The sequence below is a fragment of the Parus major genome, chromosome Z (assembly GCF_001522545.3).
Source record: "Parus major isolate Abel chromosome Z, Parus_major1.1, whole genome shotgun sequence".
NCBI lineage: Eukaryota > Metazoa > Chordata > Aves > Passeriformes > Paridae > Parus > Parus major.
This window is the reverse complement of record NC_031799.1, coordinates 50,812,403-50,836,303: the sequence shown is the minus strand read 5'-3', so window position 1 is coordinate 50,836,303 and position 23,901 is coordinate 50,812,403. Positions and strand designations below refer to the sequence as shown.

At 45.1% G+C, this 23,901-nt stretch overlaps 2 protein-coding genes across 3 annotated transcripts; both read right to left on the bottom strand.

The window, feature by feature from the left end:
• Positions 1-1,027: 1,027 nt before the first annotated feature.
• On the bottom strand, positions 1,028-10,130 carry TXN (thioredoxin). 2 transcript variants are annotated; one of them, XM_033520423.1, is made up of 5 exons: positions 7,807-7,863; positions 4,024-4,128; positions 3,498-3,557; positions 2,624-2,689; positions 1,028-1,251 (listed from the first exon to the last, which is right to left on the bottom strand). In XM_033520423.1, exons 1-5 carry the CDS (start codon positions 7,846-7,848, stop codon positions 1,189-1,191), a joined length of 336 nt encoding a protein of 111 aa, XP_033376314.1. In that variant the 5' UTR covers positions 7,849-7,863; the 3' UTR covers positions 1,028-1,188. The 2 variants fall into 2 exon arrangements, with proteins under 2 accessions (XP_033376314.1, XP_015508171.1); XM_015652685.2 differs by lacking the exon at positions 7,807-7,863 and adding an exon at positions 9,936-10,130 and having other exon boundaries at positions 1,029-1,251.
• LOC117243723 lies at positions 9,958-22,895 on the bottom strand. Its single transcript, XM_033511387.1, has 4 exons — positions 22,711-22,895; positions 15,655-15,820; positions 11,730-11,856; positions 9,958-11,088 (listed from the first exon to the last, which is right to left on the bottom strand). Exons 1-4 carry the CDS (start codon positions 22,893-22,895, stop codon positions 10,424-10,426), a joined length of 1,143 nt encoding a protein of 380 aa, XP_033367278.1. The 3' UTR covers positions 9,958-10,423.
• Between the last annotated feature and the right edge of the window lie 1,006 nt (positions 22,896-23,901).

Below are 23,901 nucleotides of genomic sequence, written 5' to 3'. Positions count from 1 at the left end.
AGCCATCAAGAAACTCATGCATGCTTGGGAAGTGAGTGTAAGGCTGAGTCATGGGTGAGTTCCCTACCACAAAGACAAGAGGCTCACTCATTCCACATTGTCTGCATATGCAGCAGGAAGTCTAGCTTTTCTGAGTGATCAGGGAGCAGCACAGCTCACTAACCCATTGCTAGCTACAGCCCTGCTCCCTTCTTTACAGAGATCTTATACAAGACGACATCCAAGCCAGCAAGGAAGCGATTTTGATTCTGTGGAAAAAACACTGTTCCCCTTGGTTACAGTGCCAGGAGTAGGTGAATGTCAGGTATAAAAAGGCTGGCAGGTCAGCATTCATCTAGACAGCCTGATTCACAATTGGAGGACCACAGAATCCAGTTTACTGTCCAACACAGTGTCAGATGTGTTCTAAGAGTGCAACAGTGCAATCAAGTGAAAATTACAGGAGTATAAAAAAAATTTCTTGACCTTAAGACATCACAAGTTTTACTTCTTCAGTCATTTCTTCCAGACTATTGCCTAGAACAAAGCAGCCCAACTCTGACTAAACACACCTCGTTACTAATAGAACCAGAATGTACACATACCAATGGAAAGGCAAATTGATAAGGCAAAAAGACAGTAAGTCCAAGTCCTACCTTGCAGTTCCATGGTAGGATTGGTCTTATGCTCTGGAAGGACAAGTCTTAGCTTTGAAGACTAAAATGCAGCTTGAAACATTTTATAAGTCTTTTAACTAAAAAGATATAACGAAAGAAAGCACTATCCCACCCAGTGACTACCCATTTTTCTCCAACTCCTCTTTCTGTATTTGTAAACCAGATTATATCCTGGTGACTACCATCTGAACATGATGGCAGCAGACCCCTCCTGAAGCAAATGTCACGGCTATCCCAAGCCAACAATAGATGAGGTTGCCTTTGACAAGTCTTTGTATACAGACAGTACTCCTTAACACAGCAAAACCTGACATTCACCTGACATCATGAAATTCTTAATATTTTTGTTAAACACACAGCAGTATCCAAAAGTGAAGAGTTTATACTTTATTTTACTCATATACATGGACCAAGAAGATAGTTTCCACCACTTAATCTAGCTAGCTTGTTTAGTTTGTTTATTTTAAGTAGAAAAGTTGCAGGCTGTAATTTAGCCAAAGCTGTCATGCTTCAATGTCTTCATGGCTGGAGATTAGACTAGACTTTTAATAGTCTCTTCCAGCTTCTCTTTATTGGCCCCAGAGAACTCCTGCACCTGTAAAGAGAGATTGGTTTTTAGAACTCTTGCATTCAATGCTTCTTAATATTAGTTGCATAGGATCCAGTCACATACACACCTATTAAATTCTGCTAAAAACTAAAATTTTTCCCACCCTCAAAACAGCAAATATTTTGCAGATGTTCATGTATTTATTTCCCACTTAACTCATGCAAAAGTTGAGACAAAAGACTATCAAATTTCACTTACCATTGACCCTGAATCAATATTGTTATAAGACTCAAAAAGAGTCTCTCTCTTGAAGAGACTCTGAAGGTGCCCACATATCAGAGGCAGCTCAAAGTTACCTGAAGTTGCTCAAGACTCTACCAATCAAATTCTGGAAGGAATGTTCCAAATGACCTACCCCTGTGCCCAGCTTCTCCTGAAGAACTGTTGTTGTAATTTACAAGGCAGAAAGATAGAGGCAACATTCATCTACTGTCTCAAGAAACAGCAGCTCTGTCCTCCTGTATTGCCAGGGGCGCAAGGTACAGAGCAGACTACACTACAGGCCATGAAACTGCTTGCTTGGTACAAAAAGCCACACATTGACTGTAGCACTGTGATTACAATTCTTCCAATAACATCATGAAGTTGCAGAAGTTCACCCTAACAAAACTGTCAAAGGTTCATAGTGACCCCATACTGAAAGTCACTCAACTATCCAAGGTGCAATTCCATCACCTTCAACCATGAAACTTACACCCAAACATCGTTTTCCTTTAGAAAAGCCTACCTTCACCTTGCTTAGCAAACTAAAAGCCTAAGACAACACATTCAGCTCCGCAAGTTCAGGCAGAGAGCTACTCAAACTACCCTGCACAGGCAGCCCACGGTCAGCTGAGCTGAGCTCTGAGACTGTCAGAGCACAATCTGTAGCCCATCTCATCCATCCCTTGGCAGAGCAGACACAAGAGTTCTGTTCAGTCCTCCAACAGTAACCTCAGCCAGGTTAGAGACTTCTGTTTGGGTAGGATTCCAAAGACACCTTATGGTTATGTCTCTGCTTGAGCACAAGCTGCATCCAGACAAACACTGATCAAGTAAATAGCAGAGTGCTAGGCAGATAGACCAGCAGTCTTAATACAGACATCTCACCCCACTATCTCTCATGAAACTGTCTGTAAGCCTGACCTGTAACTAACTCAGTTCACTACTTGTGAACAACCCAGTCTGCATCACCAGTGAACTGCCGGTTACATTTGGTACAGTACTAAGATGAACTTGCTTGCTCTCAGGAGTGTCTTAATGCTAGTGGTACCACAGAGACATAATCAAGAGAAAGCAGACTAAGTAGTCCAACACTCCCAATCTTCTTTCAAGTGTTTAGCTTGCCTGCTCCAGTACCAAAAACACAGAGCCTTACCTTCTTTCCATTCTTGTAGAACTGGAACGTCGGCATGCACTTCACATCACAGTGTGAAGCAACATCCTGGAAGAGACCAAAAAAAAACATCTTCAACTGGGCATATTCTTAAGGATGCTAAATTTAGAACCCACTGTAGCTGACTTCTGTTTAGGTGACAGGGTAAAGCCATTACTGCTCAAGATAAAGCAAAAGCTCTTTTGCTAGTCCACCACTAGCAAAACCAGTGCAACGGTAACATCTCCCTGAAGTAAGCCTTAAAGATCCCTTCCTCAACATTTAATTCATGCAATAGCAAAACCTTAACCTGTACTCTGTGTTTGGAAAAAAACAAACAGACCTCTGCATCAAAACAGATGTCTGGCTGTAAGACTCAAGAGCCCTATGACAACTCCTGCGCTTCCATGTGATATGTTTCAAATACATATTTGACAAGCTGAAACTGCAATACAGCAGACATTTTATTGCACTTAATTCAAGACCTAATTTAATTTTTAATGAAAGAGGAAACAGTGCCAAGGGTAGTGGAGGGACCAGACAGATCAGTAGGCTGTGAACCAGTAGGTTTAAGGAAGATTGCATTGAAGCAGCTTAAGACCTTAGACTAATGCTCCCCCCCAAAGCACAGGATTGGTTCCAAGTTATCTGACACATGCCATAGGACTTCAAATGTGCTGATAACCAAGGCAGCTTGTTCTGTTCAGGTATCCCCTGAAAAAAAAATAATTCTTTCCAGCTAAATCCCTGTATTTCAATTTTTAGTTGAAGTAAACTCTTGTTCTGTTTCAGTATTTGTGAAGACATTTTGAATTCTTGTCTACCACTCGTGTGGAAGTCCTTAGCTGTCCTCCCTCAGCACCACCCTGGACCTTACCTGGGCATCATCCACATCAATTTCTATGAACACCACATCACCATACTTCTCACACAAACTCTGGAAAGAAATAAAAAAAAACTATGCAGTTACAGTGTTTCAGGAAAGCTTCCTGAAAACATGTTCATATAAATTGCTGCTCAAACTGCTAGTGAAACATGCTTTGTTGTCTTAAAGCAGCTATTTTACTACCAGAGAAAAAATTCTGTTCTGCTGCTGATTGTACAGAAGGATAAGCATTGTTTCCTCTGTGCATTCCACTTCTTGAGGCAATGCAACTGGCATCTCTCTATAGACCTGAAATGCATGTAAGCATCAGGACAAAAGCTAAACCACATATTAGTTTCCAACTATATCAACAGTCAGTCTATTTCACTTGGTAGTCTTAAAAATAGATACTTTTGCAACTTCTCACTTTTCCAGAAAATGCTGGTAACCACATAAGGGAAAAGGAACTCGGTGTTACTATCAAGCAACACAAAAATTTATATACAATTTAATGTAGAAACCCAGAAAAACTACTTACGTGGAAAAACGGCTTGATCATTTTGCAGGGTCCACACCATGTGGCAGAGAAATCAACTACTATAAGCTTCTCACCAGCAGATTTCAGTTCTTCCTCAAATTCAACCTAAAAAAAAACCAACAAAAAAAAAACTTTCTGGAATTTTGGAACACATTGATGATTTCCCCCCTCCTTTCCTAAATGATATAAGACTAATCTCAATTCTGGCTTGCTCTCAGAACTAATACACTAGTCATTATGGCAAGTCTTAAACACTTGACTGGGTTATTTGTACTATCATGTAAGTGGTTAAGTATGAATTGTTTTCATTGGTGCTAAAGGCAGTCAATGTCTTATGACTCACCAATTAGAAAACAACCACAATCTTCAGTCAAGCTCACTGAATTGTGGAAGCAAGCTAGAAATTCTTCAGTTACGATGCTCAACTCTGATAGCTCTGTTATCCCCAATATATGATCCTTAGAGTTTTTTTATATTCCATATTCTTGTTTCTGTCTTGGCACTAAGACTTAAATTTTCCTCTGGGATACACATTTCCTCTACAGAATTTGAAAAGGACAGACACAAACCTTTGTACAGTCCTCCACTCTGGTGACTTTTCCAATCAATAGCTAATATTAAAATGGTATTGTGTGTTTTGTTATAAAGCATGTTTTTGAAAGCAACCTCATAGGACTGTTATTTTACCAAGTGAACCCACATTTGACATCATTATCCAAAGCAATGCTACACAAACAGACTACACAAATACTCGATGCTTATTCAGAGTCTTCAAATCTGTGTGTTGCACTTAGTCACACGAATCGTTTGTGGACAATATTTCTTGGAGCTAAACATTCTTACATACCATGCCTCATTTTTGCTGGCCAAAAAGTGAATGCTTTAATAGAACTGGAAGATATTAAAAACAATAAATACTTGGATGCTAAGAAAAGGCAAACAAATATTTCAGGCAGAAGAAGAAAGTGCTGATCACCTACTTCCTGACACTATCTTTGTCAAAGAAAGTACAAACCACTTCAATAATTTTCAACTTTGTTGTCTTGTCAATCAAGCTTCAGGATAGCTGTCAGTATAAATGTCAAAAGATAGCTGCTTTAGTAGCCCCTCAACTTAATGAAGCAAAGTGCTGGAGTCCTGTCAGCAACAGCTGACTGAAAGCAGTATGGTTACTGCCAGATAGGGCAGGGGTTGGTTTTGCAGTGCAGGAGTTAACTAACTGATACCTGCTTCTGCAATCAGCCACACTAAGTTGCGACTTGACTCTAGTAAGCTAAAGAATGTCATACAGGTGAGGAGCCAAAAGTCAGACTGGACATGAATACACATAAAAAGCAAACAGAGATCATGCTCTCATGAGCATTCTTATGTATGTATAATCCTGTGTGAAAGTCTTCACAGCTTCCTATAACTTCAAATAGACTCAGCATTACATCTCTCTGTTGACAGATGTTTTCCCTCCCCACGTAGCTCTCTTCAGAGGCACAGCATCCGTGCTGGTTTTTCCATCCTTGCATCTTGGACAGTCACAGTCTACTCTGCTACAAGACCCATAGTAACACTCCACACCACCTACTCTCATTCTGAAAGAGATAGAAACTATCAAGTTTTCCTATTTCCCTACATTCCCCTGCTCCTGTACTGACATATTATGGATTCCTGTGCCCATTCCCACCAGCAATGTTTAATGTCCCTGTATATTACAGCAATCCACACTCGCTGTTCCCTCCCAGCACTTGTTTATACTGCAAGTTCCTCAGTTGAGCCTCACTCCTTTTGGCCTGGAAACTCTACTACTGATTTTTGGTATAGCTTCCCAGACCTCTGCACGGTAGCATCACCACTCTATTGATTCCACTTCCCACAGCTGCCAGTTAGATCATCCTCTTTTAACCCCTACTTGTCCTGTCCAGCTACATAATTACTATATTCTGCAAAAGGAAGCCCAGCCATGGAATGTGTTCATCATATGGCCACATACCTCAGGTTTGCTATTGCACAGAACAAAGGGAAAGTGGGACAGCATCATAATTACATCTGGTCACATATACCATTCTCCACTGGTGACCTGGTCCTGACTACAAATCAGGTGTTACCCTGCAAATCATCTCTACTATCGGCCAAAATTGCTGCAGGACAGTGAAAAAAGATGCTGGGTCCAAAGGTCTTACCTCTGCAATTTAAAAAATATCAAACTAGTGGGAGATTATGGAAGTTTTTCTAGTGAGCTTAATTTCCCTGGAGGAAGGAAAACAGTAGCAGGAGCAAAACAAAAAACAAGCTGCTTGGTCTGTCTGACTGACTTCACTAGTTGTGTTTCATGTTAACTGTAAAGTGACAAGGTTTTTTATAAAAAAGCTAAATAATCTCTGTTACCAGAAGGGGAACCTCCCATCAAAAGGCTATTTTGTCATGCTCTGAGACCATACTCCAACTTCGTTAAACAGCATTTTCTCCAGGTAGCAGCCCACTGAGAGAAACCTCAGCTAGTATGCTGGTCAATATCAGTTTGTTCTTTGCAGCATTTGTTTCTGTTTGTTTGTTTTTCTTAAACATTTAACTACAACCTCCCTGAACATACACAAGATCTCATTTTATTTGTATTGTCCATCAGAAAAGGGCATGCTACCTTCAACAAACACATTGGTAGCAGGCATCTGTTCCCAAGGGCCAAGTAAGAAGCTCTAGTAACGAAAACTTCCAGTGTGCCTCAGAGGTTCCCAGCACTAGGCAGTGCTTCAGAAAGGAGGCTGCCGGCCACAGATGGTGCTGAAAGGAGTCTGCTGCTCTCAGCAATAGATAAGATAGGTCCACACTATCTGGCAGATTTGATTAAAGCTTGGTTGTAAACATTATTTTCAGTAAGTATCAAGTCACCCTTGAACTTGCCCAGTCATCAGCTGACTGCCAATGGTTACTTTTTAATTTAGTGAGGTTTTTTTAAATCCAGAAGCTAGCAGACCAAAGGTTAAACAGCCTAAACTCCCTAGCACACACCACTTCTTGAATTAGCACTTGTAGCAAAAGCTGCAAATTTCCAGCATTTTCTTTAACTCAAATAACAAGAGGGGCAGCTATAATCAAAAGGAAAGCTTTGGCAGCCCCAGCTTTTTAACTCTATACAACCCATTAGCTTTGGCTATAAAATGACATGCCATAGTCAAACCCTCTTACAAATTACACTAGTCACTCACCTCAGAGCCACTACAGAAGGGACAAAATACTTCTTCTGTGCTACAGCAGGTACTACAGAGGGATCAGCCAAGCACCCTGAAAGTAGCCATTCTTCAGAAGCTAGTCTGTTTCTGAAAAGGTGTGCAGGGAGAAGGGCCATGTCGAGCTAGCTCTCACTCATTGAAGCTCTTGCAGACAGTGCAAGAATGGGTCTTCCCCTTTGTATCAGAGAAGAATACAAACCTGCGCTACAGAAAATCGGAATTAATCCAGAAATCCTAGCTGTATTGTGCTTGAATACTCTGGGTGCCACTGACGCTAAAATGCTACTGTCAGCATGACTGTTGAGTCCACACTCTCCATGGATGAGTAACAAAAGTTTGCTTTAACTACAGCAGACTATTAATCAAAGTTCACAGCCAGGATAGTAGAAGCCTAGCTAACTTAGAGCAGGCTCTTCCTCCAGAGCCAGGTTTGTCTTGATTAAACAGTTTTTAATCTGTTCCTGTGTGTAAAGAACCTCGGATCTTACACCAAAAGTTTGCCTCTCCTGTGCCACCACAAACAGAGAAGTGGGAAGAGATGCAAAGCAGAATTGCATTCACATACCATTCTTTCTCCAGGATATGAATGGGAAGTCATTTCATTCATCTTAAGGAGCTGCCAGCATTCGGGTTTTTGAGCTCCGGTCACAAGTGTTAGCTTGTATATTTATGTATCACAAGTCAACACTTTTTGCAGTCCAGTGGGAGAAGTCTGACATGCTTTTCATTTAAAAGTGAACTGACGGTAGAAAACCACAGCCTAGAAAACAAACTTGGATGTGTTTGAGACTTTAAAGACTGAGGTCTCAAAACATTTTGGGGTGCAAATGTGTGGGGGGGAAGGGGCAGGTCAGGCCTTGCTCTGGTGAGGGGCAGTGCAGTGCCCCACACTGGAGCACGGGGGCATCCCTAGAGCCTGTATCCCAGACACACAGTGTCCATTGATCACTGGCACACTAGCGGCAAGGGGTATTTAAGGCCAAACAGGCTGCTAGCGTATGTTTTGACCTACCTCCTCTTGGAATTTTCATCAGCTGAACACCGCTGGGATCCAGCAGTTAGCTGGGTGTGCCCTACAGCAGTATAGCTATATGTGCCCTTTATGTCCTTTCTGTCTTTTTCTTCTTCTAATTCCCTCTTCTCAGAATTTTTATCTTGAAGTCAAACAGGCTTAGAGTTTGCTAAGCTGAATGGGCTAAGTGTTCATGCTTTGAGAAGTGTTCTGTGTTGACTGAATTTTTGCACTAAACCTTTTGCCAAAGTTCTCTAATTTTCTGAAGTTGCCAGTAAAGCCTTTTTTATTGTTTTGACCTCTTGAGAATATCTTGTGGGTATTTCTCCCCTGCGTCTAACTCAGAGTTAGACAAGAACAACTGCAAGCCCTTCTAAAGACCTTGTTGAATGACTTTTTGGAGCCTTACAGGATGCCCACACAGCATCACTTGTAGATGCCTCAGAATGAGATTAAAGTGATACTTGCACCAAATTTCAAGTTCAAAAGATGAGACTAGCCCAACAGGATTTTTCCTGAAATGAAGAGCTTGCTAAGTTTGCATGGAGAATATTTTTCCAGACTTGCGTTCCTAAGTTACAGCTAACAAATACTCTATTGTTGTCTATCAACCACATCAGCTGCTGTGCACAAGACCACATACTATTTCCTCACCAGCGGGGTATTCTCCATGTGTTGGTCTAGGCTTTATGACTATTCTGTATCTCAGAGCCACAGATGCGTTTGTATTCACAGAATCACCCGAACAGCAATGTGCTGCATTAGGGCTGTGAATATGTCAGACAGCAACATAAAAAATGAAATACTTCTTAATGCCAGCAACTCCTGCTAAGTACAGGCAATGGGCTCTAGCAATTCCTTTCAAGTCAAGAATGGATGAACTTTTCCATGATGCCCTGCCCAAAAATGCAACAGAACTTAGGCCAAACTCTAAGAAAGCCACCTGGTCCCCTACACACTAGCAGTACATGAAGCAAATCGGGACTACTAAATTAGTGTTCTGTATCACAAAATCAGTTAGGTTGGAAAAGGCCACCGAGATCATCGTCTCCAACCTGTGACCCAACACCACGCTGTCAACCACACCATGGCACTCAGTGCCACGTCCAGTTCTTCTTAAAACATCTGCGGGGACGGTGACTCAACTGCCTCGCTGCGAAGCCTAATCACCCTGTATTTTAAGAAATTCCTCCTAATGTCCAACCTAAATCTCCCCTGACGCAATTTAAGACTGTATCTTCTCCTCCTGTCGCTGGAGTACCCTGTTATCCGCTGGAGAAACCACACTTTTTCCTTAAGACTTTAAGTCCGATGAGCAGCAACTTGTAATAACGTGAAATTGCATCACCCCCTGCTCATTACGACTCCCCGAAGCCTCAGGTCGCGCTGTTATTTGTCCCTCCCTCTGGTCCGACCGAGCCCTCCGCGCGGCTTCCCCCGTTCCCGCCGCATGGGTGAAGCAGGCTCCGCCTGCCCGGGCAGCACACGGGCTCTCACCCGCCATCTCCCGCAGGCCAAGGCCTCTCGGGAGCCCAGGGAAGCCCGAGCAGGATCCCCCGCCTGCCAAGCTGCCCCCGGCAGCGCTCCCTCCCCGTTCGCCCGCCCGCCGGGAAGTGATGCTCGTCCCGCCGTCCGCCCCTCTCACGGCCAAAGGACATGGCTGCCTCTCCCATCGGACTCACCAAGCTACCCACGATCTTCACCATGGCGGCGGCGGCTGGGAAAGGAGGATCGGTGGCGTAAAGTCAAGAAACCAAGGGATTCGGTACTGAGCTCAGCTCGGCTTCCCCTCCTACCGCCCGCCGTCCCAGCGCTGCTCCCGCGCCGCCCCGGCCGCCCTTTTATGGCCAGCACCTCGCTGTGCCGCGCATGCGCAAGGTCCGACCCGCCTCCCGCCGCTCCCAGCGCGCCCCCGCCCACGGCGCCGCCGGGGCCGAGGTCGCTGGGGTCCTGCTGAGGGGAGCCGGCGAAGCCCCGCCCCGCGCAGCCCCGGCCGGGCCCCGAGAGGGCGTGCCAGCCAGCTGAGGGGGGAAGCGGCAGCCGCAGCGGAAGAAATGAAAGCCCTGGAAGGCTGGAAAAGTGCTGTGTAACGATGAGCAGGAAGTGCTCGGCCTCCCCCCCCAGCTTCCCCCCGCGGAGCGGCTCTGTCTGACGCCGCGGTTTGCTCGCCTTACGAGAAAGGGAGCTGGTGTTGCCCATAATGCGGGCAGAGCGGGGCTACTGCAAAGCTGGAAGGCTGGAATAAGAAAGACTCTTTCTTCCTTTTTGGCCCCTGTTGCTCTCCTTCCCACCACCAAAAGCACGGAGTGGCGCCGTTTCTCTGGGATGCGGGCCTTTCTGCAGCGCGAAAGGCTCCGACGCCAGCGGTGCTGGCCCGGGGTAAACACTGAGCGCCTCCCGTAGCTCCCCTCACGGAGGGACTCAGCCAGGACCAGAAAGACTCCTCACGGAAACAACTCAGCCTTCCCATCCGAGGAGACTCTGGTGGAACCTTAGGTTCCCATTTGTCTTGTTTATTTCTCTGTGTTTTGGAGACAGCCTTTGTTTCACCACATCCTGCACCGCTGCCCACCACAGGTCTGCCACAGCCCTCCTCTTCTGTTGGGCTGGTAGGATTTAATGTTGGACTCTGGAGGCTGCTGACTCCAGCTCCCACTGCACGGGACACAGGAAAGGTTAGGATTTGGGATATCGGCGCCAGGTGTGTCACAAACGGGCTGTTTCTGCAGGTTTTAGCAGCTGGGTTACTAGGCTGTGAAAGGTTTGCTCTGGGATACAGCTGAGCAGAGGATGGGAAGAGGTAGTGCAAGTCCTGTATGAAAAAAACACTTCTTCCTTAAAAAGAAAAAGAAAGCAAAGGACAGTTTGGTTTGGATGCAGCTTATCCCAACAAGATGTGCCCTCTTAATGTTGCTCTGCTTGTAGTGAAAACGGTGTAAGTAATTCTTTCTTTTGGAAGTATATTAAGTGTGCGGTGTACTACAGCAGCAGAACTAGTAAGCTCTTTCCTGGCCCTTTAGTTGCATCCCTTTTGCTCAGCTTTAGTTGCACCACAGTCAGCTACCTCCTGTCTAGCTCTTTCCATACCTGGTATTTATCTGCCTGAAACACTTCGGGTGCTACTGTCCCTGCTTCTTCCCCTGCCTGTTAGATACCATAAGTATCCCCTTTTTTTCTTTGGAAAAAAAATATTAGAGGAGCCAGGATGCCTGTGGATGAGAAACAGCACCGTGAAGGCCTGCTAGTTTCTGCTGTCTTTCATATTTTCTTCCAGCTTCCTCCAGCTGGTCCCTGCTGCCCTTGTGTCTGTGTGTCCTTTGCCTGACAGACACAGCTGGTACATGTGCCCTGTGCTGCTTTGGGGAGTGCAGCTGCTGCTGCTGGCTCAAGAGAAAGCAGGAATTCCTCATCAGCCAAGGCACCTTGCTCTGCAACCTGCTGCCTGGCAGGATAAAATTACAAGAAGCCCAGAATACCTTCAAAGTCCAACTCCTGGATGCTCCACCTCTGCCAAGCATTGCGTGGCTCTTGCAGAAGCCAGTGCAAGCAAAGGCAGGAAACAACCCACCCAGATAATAAATTCTTAGAAACCAACAGCTTTCTCTAGGCAAGTGTAGGTGAGTAAAGCCTTTCTAAACTGGAAGAGGAGGTGTCCCCCTCCTCAGGTGTCATGTGTGGCCACTTGCCTCCTGCTGTGCTCACAGTCAAGTATAGGCTTAGGCAGACAGCAGTTTGAAGTCCAGAATGTTGCTGTAGGATTGTTGCATGGATACCTAAAATAACTGGACAGTAATATAATTATGAGATAAATTTGATCTGTGCTTCATTTTTAGACTGTAGAAATTACTATCATGATGGCACATAATAAAAACGTGTCCTCTAAGTGGGGAAAAAAATCTACATTTTTCTTATTTTTTTTCTTATATTTTTTTTCAAACTATGGAATGTCTCATTGTTTACCTCAAAATTGCTGTAGCTCTCCCATGTACAGTCACTCAACCACAGGGGCCCCAGCTTCTCATGTGCCCTCACCCCCACCCACCTTCCTCACAAATGCAAATGTAACATACTTCTCTCCTCCCGGCTGCTGGTGAATGGATATTAAAGTTATGCAAGTTGACTTGTGGAGAAGTTGAAAATCACGTGAATTTCATGCTTCAGCAGACTGCTATATGATGTGTCATACCCAGGAGTCACTGGATAGGATGGTGGCCAATAGATGCCTCTTGGCAAATGTGGGGTGACAGGGGACCAGGAAGCACTTAAAGACACACAGGAAGGTGTGTTTGCTTGCTTCTGAAAGTCAGAAAATGAGGCTTGAGGAGGGACAGAGTGGAAAGGCAATGTAATCTTCAAAAATCAGTCCCTAGATAGTAGAAAGGTCTGGAGATATTGACAAATGCCTGAGCCACCCATGCACTATAAGTAAATATATATTTGCCACACTCCTTGAATGTCTGGACAAAGTGTGGGAGAGGAAGTCAGCAGGTCTAAATTTAGGCACCCTTAAGAAAATTAATCAGTACCACTTAGGTGTAGGCCTAAGTAGTAAAAAGCACTGTATTTTTTGAGAGCTTATGCTATTCCACAATTCTCACAAACCTCCAGTAAGAAATTCAATTTGCCTTGTTTAGTCTCCTTTAAAGCTCCTGTGATGGAAGGCATCCTTTTATTTTGGACTTTGCATGTGCTGATTTCTGTCACCTGTTAGGTGAGAGCAACATGTACCAGCAGTAGGGAAGAGCTTTACCCAGACCTGGAGGTGAACTCAGGGTGTGCTCAGGGTCAGACCTGCAGTAGATTTGGGAGGTTGAGCAATTTACAGTTTCAGTTCTTTCTGAGCTGCTGGAAGAGGTGGGAAGGGTAAGAAAGGTGGGCAGCAGTAATCCCTGACAGGATGACCAGTGAAGCAGGTTGTAGATCATGGTGTCCTGTCTGCATGAATGAGCCAGAGCTGTGACACATGGTCTTGGTGTGATGCCCCTCCAGCTCCATGTGGCTTTCCAGATCTGTTTACCTGTCTGTAGTGTCAAGGCTTTGGAGCCATGAATCTGCTTTCTAGGGCTTGCTTTGTCTTTTCTTCTTTGTGTGCCAGTGCATGTTGGTGGATGGAGGAAATGGCATGGAGTGGTGAGACCCAAGGTAGGCTGGAGGTCTGCAGCGCAACATCCTGAGTGCAACAGTGCAAAGCATTAGCCAACAGAAAACCTGCTCTTTGCAGGCTTTGGACTCATGCACACAACAGTCACTCATGTTCCACTTCCTCATAGGCATGCAATGGAGAGTGAGAAAAAGTGAAAATAGGAGGGAAAAAGGGAAGAAAAAAGGAAATGGAATAGGAAAAAAGAGCAGGAAACCGGATCCAGCAGCTTGTGCTGTCTTCTTGCAAGGTAACCTCTCCAAGCTCCCATGAGCATATCTAAAACAAACTTTTGTCTCCTAAAACCACTGCTAAGTCTCCTAATCACACAAATGTGTCATAAAAGTAAAAGGCACAGCTACATGGATAATACTGCTACAGCCAGGGCACAGATGGTCGGTCATGTCCAGCATTAAGAAATAGTACATCCAGTTGCAGAAATGAGGAGGCTGCTAGAGGCAACAACTCCAGCCATAGCAGCATCAGATTTTACTATAGGAAAGCCAGGTTATTTGCCAATGTCTTACAATGGAAATTGAGAGTGTAACACCTCGCCCTAACACTGCAACTGAGCTGCAACCTTTAATTGTACTTTCCCTTTCCTTCCAGCCTGCCCTTCTGGAAGATTTTGCTTTTGTAACCGGCCTATTAAAGGTGCAATAACTGTTTAATAATTGGATAGGTGTGCTTGGTGTTGTGCCAGCATAAGTCACAGAGGAAAGATGCTTCTTTCTCTCTCCCAGGCTGATGTACTGCAGATGTAATTGCGCAGAGTCTTTTGAATGCTTGGTGTAGCATGTCTGGTTAAAAAGGAGAGGAGAAGTTGAGGGGAAAAAAAAGGGAATAAAGATCTTGACCACATGGGGAGATGTTGGTTAACAAACCAACCTCCCTTACCATGGGGAGATCTTGGTTAACAAAGCATTTCTGGGAATCAAGAAAACATTCATGTTACTTCCCTTGCACTAATTTTTGCTTAATTTTTAGTAAACTCTTTGGAGAAAAGAATTTAAAAATACTCCAGAGCTGATGAAGCTGCTGCTTTTGGGATTTGTATTAGAAAGAACTTGTTTTTCTTTTTTAAAGAAAGCTTCTGTAAGCTTACCTGGATTTATGACATGTTCCAGATCTCCAGAAGGGAAGTATCCTGACATGAGATGTTCAGATGTGTGTGGAAATGCTCATCTGCACTTTCTGGTACTGAGGCACTTTGGGTCTCATGTCAAGACAAACATGTTATGTATTTGCCTTAAGTGTCTCAAACTCAGGCACCTCCTCCATGCCCACAGCCTCTGTTCTTCCTTGGGTAGTAGAGCAGGCTGAAGCAAGCAGACCTGCATTTCTCCTACAAGACATGTTGTGTCTTTTTTTTTTTTTTTTTCCTAGAGAACCACATATTTTTTTTAGGGGATCCTTCATTTTCATAAGGAACACTGCTGAATCTGTCTGTGCCAAATGTCCCCTGCTGCTACTCCGGAGCAACAGTCTTTGGGGAGCAGGAGGGTATTACAAGGCTCTTGACCTTGAGGACAGCAGTGGACAAAAAGGAAAGGAGAATTTCAAGGCTGTGCCAAAGCATGAAGATGAAGTTTAGCCCTTTGAGGTTGCTGTGCTTGTGCTGGGTATCTGCAGAATGGGAGACCAAGAGAGGTCCTCCTGGAGAGAAGATGAGATATTTTTACTTTTTTGGGACATGTGCACGTTCACAACTTTTTGTCTGGGGGACAGTATCTGCTGATTTGGCCTGATAATAGGCAAGCACTGGTGTTTCAGGACATGTGGAGATACACATGTGGAGATGTTTTTGAGGAAGCAGGTCATGCAGAGTAAATGTGTATGTTGTGTCTATGTAGAGGACAAAATGGTTGGTGTGTGTTTTGCTTCCAGGTGTGGCGAGTTCACCTTGGCTGGCCTCCATAGCCACTCTATCATTCCTCCTTCTGAACTGCACAGGGGAGAGAAGTTATAGCAAAATCCTGTGGGTTGAGTTAGGACAGACTGCTTTGTCATAGGCAAAATAGCCTCAGCTTGGGGAAATTAATGTATTGCCAGTTAAAATCACAAATAGGATAATGAAAAATAGGAACAGACCTTATAACACCTTTCCCCACCCCTCCCATCCTTCTGGCACCACTTCACTGCTGATTTTCTTTACCTCCAAGCCTCCAGTGGCACAGGAGGTTGGGGAATGGGGGCTCCTGTGAGTCCATTCCTCACACGTTGTCTCTGCCACTCCTTCCTCTGTGGGACAGCACTCTTACTCCCACCCTGCTCCACTGTGGGATGTCTTCCATGGGAGACAGTCCTCCATGAGTTTCTTCAGTGTAGGTTCTTCCCATGGGCAGCAGTTCTTCCTGAACTGTTCCAGTTTTGGTCCCTTGCTTGGGGTGCCATTCATCAGGCACAGACTGCTCCAGCCAGGGTCCCCTGGGGGGTCAGAAGTCCACATTATGGGTCCACAGGTTCTGCCAGAAGCCTGTTCCAGAATAAGCTTCCCATGGGGTCTCAGCCTTCCTTGGACAATCCCTTGCTCTGGGCATGGATTCCTCCACAGACTTCAGGTCCTGTAGGTTCTGCTCTACCATGAGCTCCCATGGGCTGCAGTGACTGCCATATTGTGGTCTTCACCAAAGACTGCAGAGGAATCTCTGCTCTGGTGCCTGGAGCACTCCTCCCCCTTCTCCTTCACTGACCTTGGTGTCTTCTTAAATCTCTTACTCCAGATGTGGTAACACCTTTGCTGATGGGCTCACGTTTGGCCAGTGGTAGGTCCATCTTGGAGCCAGCTGGCATTGGCTCCATTTGACATGGGGGCAGCTTCTAACAGCTTCTCACAGAAGCCAGTCCTGCAGGCCCCCTATTACCAAAACTAATTCCCATTCACCAGGGATTTGATCCAGTACTTTTGATTTACAATTTATCTGAAATACCATTAGTTCTTGGAAATGACTAATGTAAATATTCCACCAGAGAAGAGTCTGCTCATTGTTGTGTGGGCAGGACCCCTTTCATCAGAGTTTCCAGGAAATCAACAGGGCTCAGCCAATTTCCACTAGCACAGTTTGCCAGGTGCTTTTGATTTTCTTCATCTTAAATGCAAGTTTGTGAATGAGATACACTGAGTTGGTGTGTTACCAGTGAACAAACGCTCACATTTGCATTAAAAGTATTGACATCACACACAGGTGCTTTGTTATGTAATATAGAGAAGTTTCAAGCTGTAATTATCTTTAGCTACCTTCTCAAATCTTGTTCACAGACTGAAAAACATCCCTATGCCCCTGAGGTAGGTTCCTGTGGTCCTGAACTGTTCGATCTGAATGCCACCATCCAGGTGTCCTCGAATCAAGCCTAGCTCTGATCTCCTGATCAAATGTGTAGGAAACTAGTGTCTTTTGGCAGCTGGCTGTGGCAGACCACGCTGTGCTGCCCGCAAGAAGCAGTGTGTGAGAAGGGGTGTGAGAATAAGGTTCAGTTCTGCATTCTTCTTAGCATCACATTCAAATTACAAACCATTGCCAATGACAAACATTGTTTTTTACTGTTTGCTGCCCAAAGCTGTTCTGCTTTGCTTCTCTTTCTTTTTAAGCTTCACCCTCTTCCCTGTCTTGTATTTTTTAGTTCCTGACCTCTCCTAGTTTTTTTTTTCTTCTCACCATCCTCTGCATCTTTTCTTCTGGAAGTAAAATACTACATTTCTGTAGTATCTGAATCTGCCTCACAAAACTCTGCATTCCTGCACTACCTGCAGGCTGAGGGACCCAGATGCATAAGCCACACAAAATTTGACCTTCAGCAGTGATGCATTTGTCAGGTCTGATTTAAAAACACATTATGTGGTTTGTACACTGAGAGTTGTTTGTGGCCTTATTGGGAAGGTGTAGGGCTCACATACACCCTCTTTCCTGTTTTATACACTCCCTGGACCACTGCAGAGACAAATTTAGCTCCAGGGTCCCTTAGTGCCTCTAAGGTCCTCTGTGCTCCAAAAACTGGAATGGATGTGAGGCATTGGGTCATCTTCACTGCCTTCTGAAGAGCAAGCGTGTTACCTCTCACAGGACTCCATGCAGAGCTCTCACTTTCAAGCTCCACTTGCAACCCTGCAATGTGTGACCTGATGTCTGGAGACATTGTAGCAGTGTAGTAAAGAAGCTGTCAGCAGCATGCAGGAAAATCAATGGAAGGGGAAAGGCAGACTAGCTTTGAGCCTGCATCCCTAGGTGTCTCAAGGCCTTCATGTCATCCATGGGACAGCATCACATCCCTCCCACAAGGTAGATGTCAGAACACTAGACCACTGCCTCAGCACTGTTTTCTGTCCTTGCACCCTTGGCTCTTCCTAGGCTGGGGAGTTGACAAGTCTCTTAAAATGCAGCTGTATGGTTGCCTCTTGTGGTGGGTTGGCCCTGACTGGACACCAGGTGCTCTTCAAAGCTGCTCTGTCATTCTGCTTTTCAGCTGGACAGAGGAGAGAATTCTTGTGCCTTGAGATAAGTATGGGAAGAGATCACTCACTGATTACCATCATGGGTAATGATGGTAAAACAGACTTGACTTGGAGGAGAAATCAATTGGATTTATTACCAATCAAATCAGAGTAGGGTAATAAGAAATAAAACTAAATGCTAAAGAATCACCTTCCACCCCATCTCTTCCTTTTTCCTGGCCAATTTCTCTACCTCATCCCCCAGAAATGCAGGGAGTTGGAGATGACTGCAGTTAGTTCATCACACATTGTCTCTGCTGCTCCTTCCTCTGCAGGGGGAGGACTCCTCACACTCTTCCCCTTCTCTAGCCTGGATTTCTCCAGGGGCTGCAGGTGGATCTCTGCTTTGCTATGGACTTTTGTGGGCTACAGGAGAACAGCCTCACCATGGTGTTCAGGTCTCTTGAACATCTCTTCCTTCCTCTCCAACTGACGGTGTCTGCAAAGTTGCATCTCTCATATATTCTCACTCCTCTCCCTGGCTCTCCTTTCCTACACAGTAACTTCTTCCTCTTCTGTTACTCCAGAGGAGCTACCTCCATGGCTGATGGGCTTGGCTTTGACCAGTGGTGGCTCCATTTTGGACCTGCCTGGCATTGGCTCCATTGGACAGGTGGGAAGCTTCTAGAAGCTTCTCACAGAAGCCACCTCTGTAGGCAGCCCCTCCCCACCCCTCCATGAAAATTTGCCTTGTAAATGCAGTGCATCCATAAACCATCACTGTCTCATTTTCTTTCCCAAAACCAGGAACACTTCATCTCTTGTTGCTCAGGTCAGGGTATGATTGTGTGTGGGTGTGGAGTCAAGTTTAAAAAACGTAATCTATGATTTCCTTGATGCTTGTTTAACAGAATCATGATGTTCACTAGAGAGAGATGTGCCCAAGCTTCAGTTTCCAAAAGCGCACATGCAATTGCATTTCTGTGCCTAAACAAATAATGCTGAAGAGCCCATATTTACACTGCAGAAGTTGTCCAGCTGACATTTTTCAAAGCAATTATATTTTTGGATGTGAAAATATGCAGGGATGAGTAGGAAGATGGACACCACATCCAAGAAGAACTTAGGGTCCTTGAAGGCATCTGTAATAAAGCATTTGAAAAATAGGGCTGAGGTGCCCTAGAGCAGACAGGAAGAAACAAAACTAGCTGAAACATGAGCCATGCGCTCTTGCCCCTTCCACAAGCTTGGAGGTGGCTGTGATTCATGCAATGAGATTCATGCAATGAGGCTTGAGGAACCACACAGCCAGAGCCCCAGGACAGAGGAGCGTCCTCCCCTCTAGTCAGACTTATCCATCAGACATCTCAAGCCACTGCTACATCTGGGTAGAAGAGATGCTGTAAATGTCACATCCCTGCTGGAGGCAGGTATCACATGTTTCATAAGGATTTCACAGCTGTTTGGCTAACATATATGAGTGGTTTGTGTGTCTGTCCATGTGACCAGGGTGACCATTGACAGATGGTACCCAAATGTATGACTGGGTTCAGGTCACATGAGTGCCAGTGATGCACTTCAGGCATCTGTCAGCTCCAGTTTTGTCTATTGGAGCAGAGGAGTACGAGGGAATCTTTTCCTACTCACCAGCAGGGCATGAGGAGAAGACCCAGCCTTGGCTTTTCTGTGTGCTACAGAGGAGCAGTAGGTCCCTTTCCACCCTCTCTACAGCCAGGCTGCACCTCAGCCTCCAACCAGAAGAGGTTTTCAAGTTACTTGGCTATGCCACATTTGGACCATTGCCCTCACAGTAAAATTGTGGTCATATGCCTAGTGAGGACTCAGGGGAATGTGTGGATCTTCCTTTCATTTTCTGCTCTGCTGAAAAGGTGAACACTACTGCAGCCAGTGCTGTCATACCAACTCCCTGAACTGCTGTAGGGGACAGGATGTGACAGTGCTTAAAGATGAAGGGAGGCATAGCTGCTGCTTTTCTTTCCTGTGCTGGAAGGCTAACTCTCCCTCAGTGTGCTGTCACATCCTACAGGATCCTTCGAGACAGCACATCTCCAGGAACCTCCGTATGAAGAAAATCAAAACAGTGTTGAGCTGAGAGAGGAACCTGAACACATCTGTATGCATCACATGATTCTCAATGATAGTTAATGTTTACACCTTTCTAGTTAATTAACAGGAACTAAATAATTCTATTTTATTGCCATGCAATTTCCTCTCACGGCAACTCCAAAATGACTTATGAGACATTTCTGAGAAGTGTGATACTCATTAATAGCCTTTGGGCACCCCATGCCTCATGAGAGATGCTTCTGCATGAGTGCACTACTGTTGCCTGCCAACAGAGACAAATGGGCTGGGCACCTGTACCTGGCACAGGTGCTCTGCTGCAACAATTTCTTCTTGACTACCCCATGTTTAGGATCTGTGAGTTGTGTTGGAGCAGTGGGGGTTTCTGCAGAGGGGCACCTGGACAGTCCACATAGGTTGGTGGCTTTCTTCTTGGTCATCTGCTTTCTGATAAATCCTAGGTTTTCCCACTAGTGTTGCAGCACTGCACCAGGCAAGCACCAGTGTACAGGGATAGATGAGGTGTTCTCTCCTCCAGATAAGAGTCCCCCCTTGACTGTGGTCTGGGGGAAATACTGTCTCAGCCAGGAGTTGGTTTTTTTTTTAATCTGGAGGTTTTCTTCAGATTTTACCCAAATTTGAGATGTAAACTTGAACCTTGATGTGGAGCTCAGCAGGGCCCTTCCCTCGAGGTTGTACTGCACAGTGACATCTGTGCCAGACAAGCACTTTCAGTCTTAAGTTTACTCTTTAGCATCATGTTTATGTATTTTCCTTCTAAAGCAATCACAGCCGTAGCTTTTTTTCCCAGCAGCTACAAAGCACAGAAATTTAGGAATACAAATACCAATTAAAATGGAGAAGTATGTTCTTTTTTGTTAAAAACGAAAAGAGGCTGTAAGCAGGAAATAGGGTATGCAATGTAAAGAATATAAATTAAAATTGTGTGTGTGTGGTCCCAAACTCTAATTTCAATAGTTGCAGCAGAGGCTACAATAATAGTGTCCAGACACAGAGTTGGTCTAGACAGGCCAATTAATGTTTCAGAGTTCTCTGAGCTCTTAACAAGATTAAGGGCTCCCTTGACTCATTTCTCTTTTCAGTATTGAAATAAAGGCCCAGATTTTTTCATCAGACTCTTACAGAAAACATGCTGTCATTGCAACAAACTGGTTTATTTTGGGGGAAGGGTTGTGTGCAAAAAGGAAATGGTCCAGTGGGAAGTCCAAAGCCATCCCCAAATGCTGTCACTTGAAAACTTTGCTTCTGCAGAAAATGAAGTCATAGGCAGATAGTAACCAGGTTTCTACAGCCCTATACCTCTCTGGGAGCCAGCTTTCACCATGAGGTTTGGGACACTGGTTTTAGCTGCAATTCAGTAAAGTGCTGAAACTGGTAAGTCACTGCAAACACACATCACTTGGCAGCTGGTGGCCAGGACAGGGAGCGAACAGAAAGCCAGAGTTTGGTTGTTGGGTTTTGGTCTGGGCCCAGCTTAGGCTTGCTTCTCTTAAGAGTGAGGCTAGTGGTTGGCTGGCTGAGGGAGGTCAAAGGAAGTTTGTTAAAGTAGGTGAATTGGAGAGGACAAGAATATGAGGGCACTCAGGGCTGGGCTGTTACTAACAACTGCAATACCTGGGAGTACAGCCCTTGTCTTTGGACCACACCCACCCAGTCAATGGCAGTTGACACTAATCACCCATTGTTTCTTGACTCCAAACAAAGATGGTGCTTCCAGGAGGACTTCTGTCTTAATTTACATTGACTGGTCACTGGCCTTTTGTGAGTTTTTGGTCAGAGCAGAAGGAAAAGCTTCTGAACTCCATGTACCCTGCCTTTTTTTTGTGTGTGTGTACCCCTTCTATTGAAGCTGGCTCATGTTGCTTTTGTCTCCCATTGTCATGGTTTGACTCTGGCCAAATGCTGGGCACCCATGAGAATCATTCACTCACCTTTTCTTGCTACAGTTTGGCAGAGGAGAGGAAAAAAGATTAATGAAGGCCTTATGAATTGAGATAAGGATTGAGAGAAAAAAACACTCTAATGGAAAAATAGGTTTAAATTTTAAAGTAGAAAATAAATTTATTATTAACAGAGTCAGAGGAAGATAACAAGCAACAAAAATAAGCCTTTAAAACACCTTTTGCCCCCCAGCCCCTCCCTCCCACAGGCTGTGCAGGAAGACAGGGCATAGGGGTTTGGTCAGTTTATTACTCAAGATCTTTTTCACCCAGGGAGAGGGAATTTCTGTTATGCCGTGGGATCCCTCCCACAGGCAAACAGTCTTTCGATAACTGTTGTGGTGTGGGTCGCTCTTCCACAGGCTGCAGCCTTTCAAGGATAGGCTGCTCTAGTTTGGAAGCAAGGGCTCTCTGGGCTCTCTCTGTCTCTGGAAGCAGCGTCTCTCTCTCTGTTCAGGTCTCCCACGAGAACACAGCTTTCTCTGGCATCCACCTGCTCCAGCGTGAGCACTTTTCCCACGGGCTGCGAGCAGATCTTTGTGTCCCCTGTGGACTTAATGCACTACAGGGTGATAGTTTGTTTCACCATAGTCCTCACCATTGCCTGCAGAGGAATCTCAGCTCCAACACTTGAAGCACCTCTTCCCTCTCTTTTCCACTGACCTTGGTATTGCCTTGTTTTCCCTCACGTGTCCTCCCTTCTTCCTATTCCCTGACTAGAAGGAAAACTGCAGTTTGGAGGTACCATTGCCAACAAGTTCCACTAATCCAGAGAGTCTTGCAGGATCCCACGGAGCTGAGAGGTTGATCTCATCTAGGTTCTGAGTTGGGGAATTGCTCACCGTGCTTCCTGCTGGCCAGGCAGCCCCAGTGCCATCATGCGGGCAGTGGAGGCCACCGTGGTGCCGGCGTATTTAACACCTCTCTTCATGCAGGGTATTGGGAAGAGGGAGCTGCTGTCCCTGCCCTCTGCCCGCAGTGTAGTTGGCCAGGGGCTGCCAGGCAGGCAAGGCTCTCCACAGGCCATGCCGAGATGGTGGTGGCCCTGGTGGCACATCGCCACGCGCCATGCTGGGGATGGCCTCCGGTGGTGGCGCTTCGCTACCTCTGGGGAAAAACTGCACCTTTTTTTTTTATTTTCTTGTGAAATATGTCATCACTCTAACTGGGCCAGCAGCATGTCATCTTCAGAGCCATCACAGATTGGCTCAGTCAGACATGGTGGAAACTTCCAGCAGCTTCTCACAGAAGCCACTTCTGTGGCACCACCCGCTACCAAAAACCAGGCTGTGCCAAACTAACACACTTGTATAGGTTGGATATCAGCTGATGTACATTAGCTTGAGCATCTGTCTTGAGAAGCACTGAGCATCTATCTAACACCTTCTCAAGGCTCTTATTTCTGCAGCCTCCATACAATAAACAGCCATTCAGGAACCTGTAGAAGCAACCCAGTCCTTATTAATTATTTTTTTCTTTTTCAGCACAGATGAAATCCCTTTTTAGCATAAATTAAACCCAAAACACTTGCAATGGCTTAAGACAAGAGCTCAAGTCTTTATTAGGCAAATGGTATTTGTTGGAATGCACTCTCATTAAAAGGTGCTTAAGAAAATGCCTAATCTGATGCCTTTGTCTATTTGGTCCTGAAATAAAACATTTACCATCTTTGGAGCAGCACACTTCAAGACTGCATATGAAACTGGGTATATGCCGTAGTGCACATCCCCATTTAACTCCCTGCCTTGACCACTCCATGATCAAGGAATTTTTGTTAGCCTTGGCCTTGATTAATGGGCAGTTAAGTTACCCTTGAGCTTATCAAAAGAACTCTCTGTTCCCAGGAGCTTCTGTTGTCTAATGAGCTCCAGTTTTCTAATGAATAGCCTTAAACCCTTATTTTTGTCAAAATACTAGCCAAAGTGGAACGATATTATTGTTATTGGACTTTTTTTGAGGAAAATTCCAGTAAAAATTCCCTGATAGTGACCAGGATGACTACAGCAAATAATCTAACCCATGAACAGTGATCT

What these genes read in the sequence shown, in the direction of transcription:
- TXN (XM_033520423.1), bottom strand. Translation starts at nt 7,848, where the DNA reads ATGAATGAAATGACTTCCCATTCATATCCTGGAGAAAGAATG. An exon ending in TGATCAAGCCGTTTTTCCAC is followed by an intron (nt 3,558 to 4,023) that starts GTAAGTAGTTTT and finishes ATTTCTTTCCAG; the next exon opens with AGTTTGTGTGAGAAGTATGG. An exon ending in TCTACAAGAATGGAAAGAAG is followed by an intron (nt 1,252 to 2,623) that starts GTAAGGCTCTGT and finishes CTCTCTTTACAG; the next exon opens with GTGCAGGAGTTCTCTGGGGC.
- LOC117243723 (XM_033511387.1), bottom strand. Translation starts at nt 22,895, where the DNA reads ATGGCCTGTGGAGAGCCTTGCCTGCCTGGCAGCCCCTGGCCAACTACA. An exon ending in CACAGTGGAGCAGGGTGGGA is followed by an intron (nt 11,857 to 15,654) that starts GTAAGAGTGCTG and finishes ACACTTGCCTAG; the next exon opens with AGAAAGCTGTTGGTTTCTAA. An exon ending in CCAGGAGTTGGACTTTGAAG is followed by an intron (nt 11,089 to 11,729) that starts GTATTCTGGGCT and finishes TTTCTTTTTAAG; the next exon opens with GAAGAAGTGTTTTTTTCATA.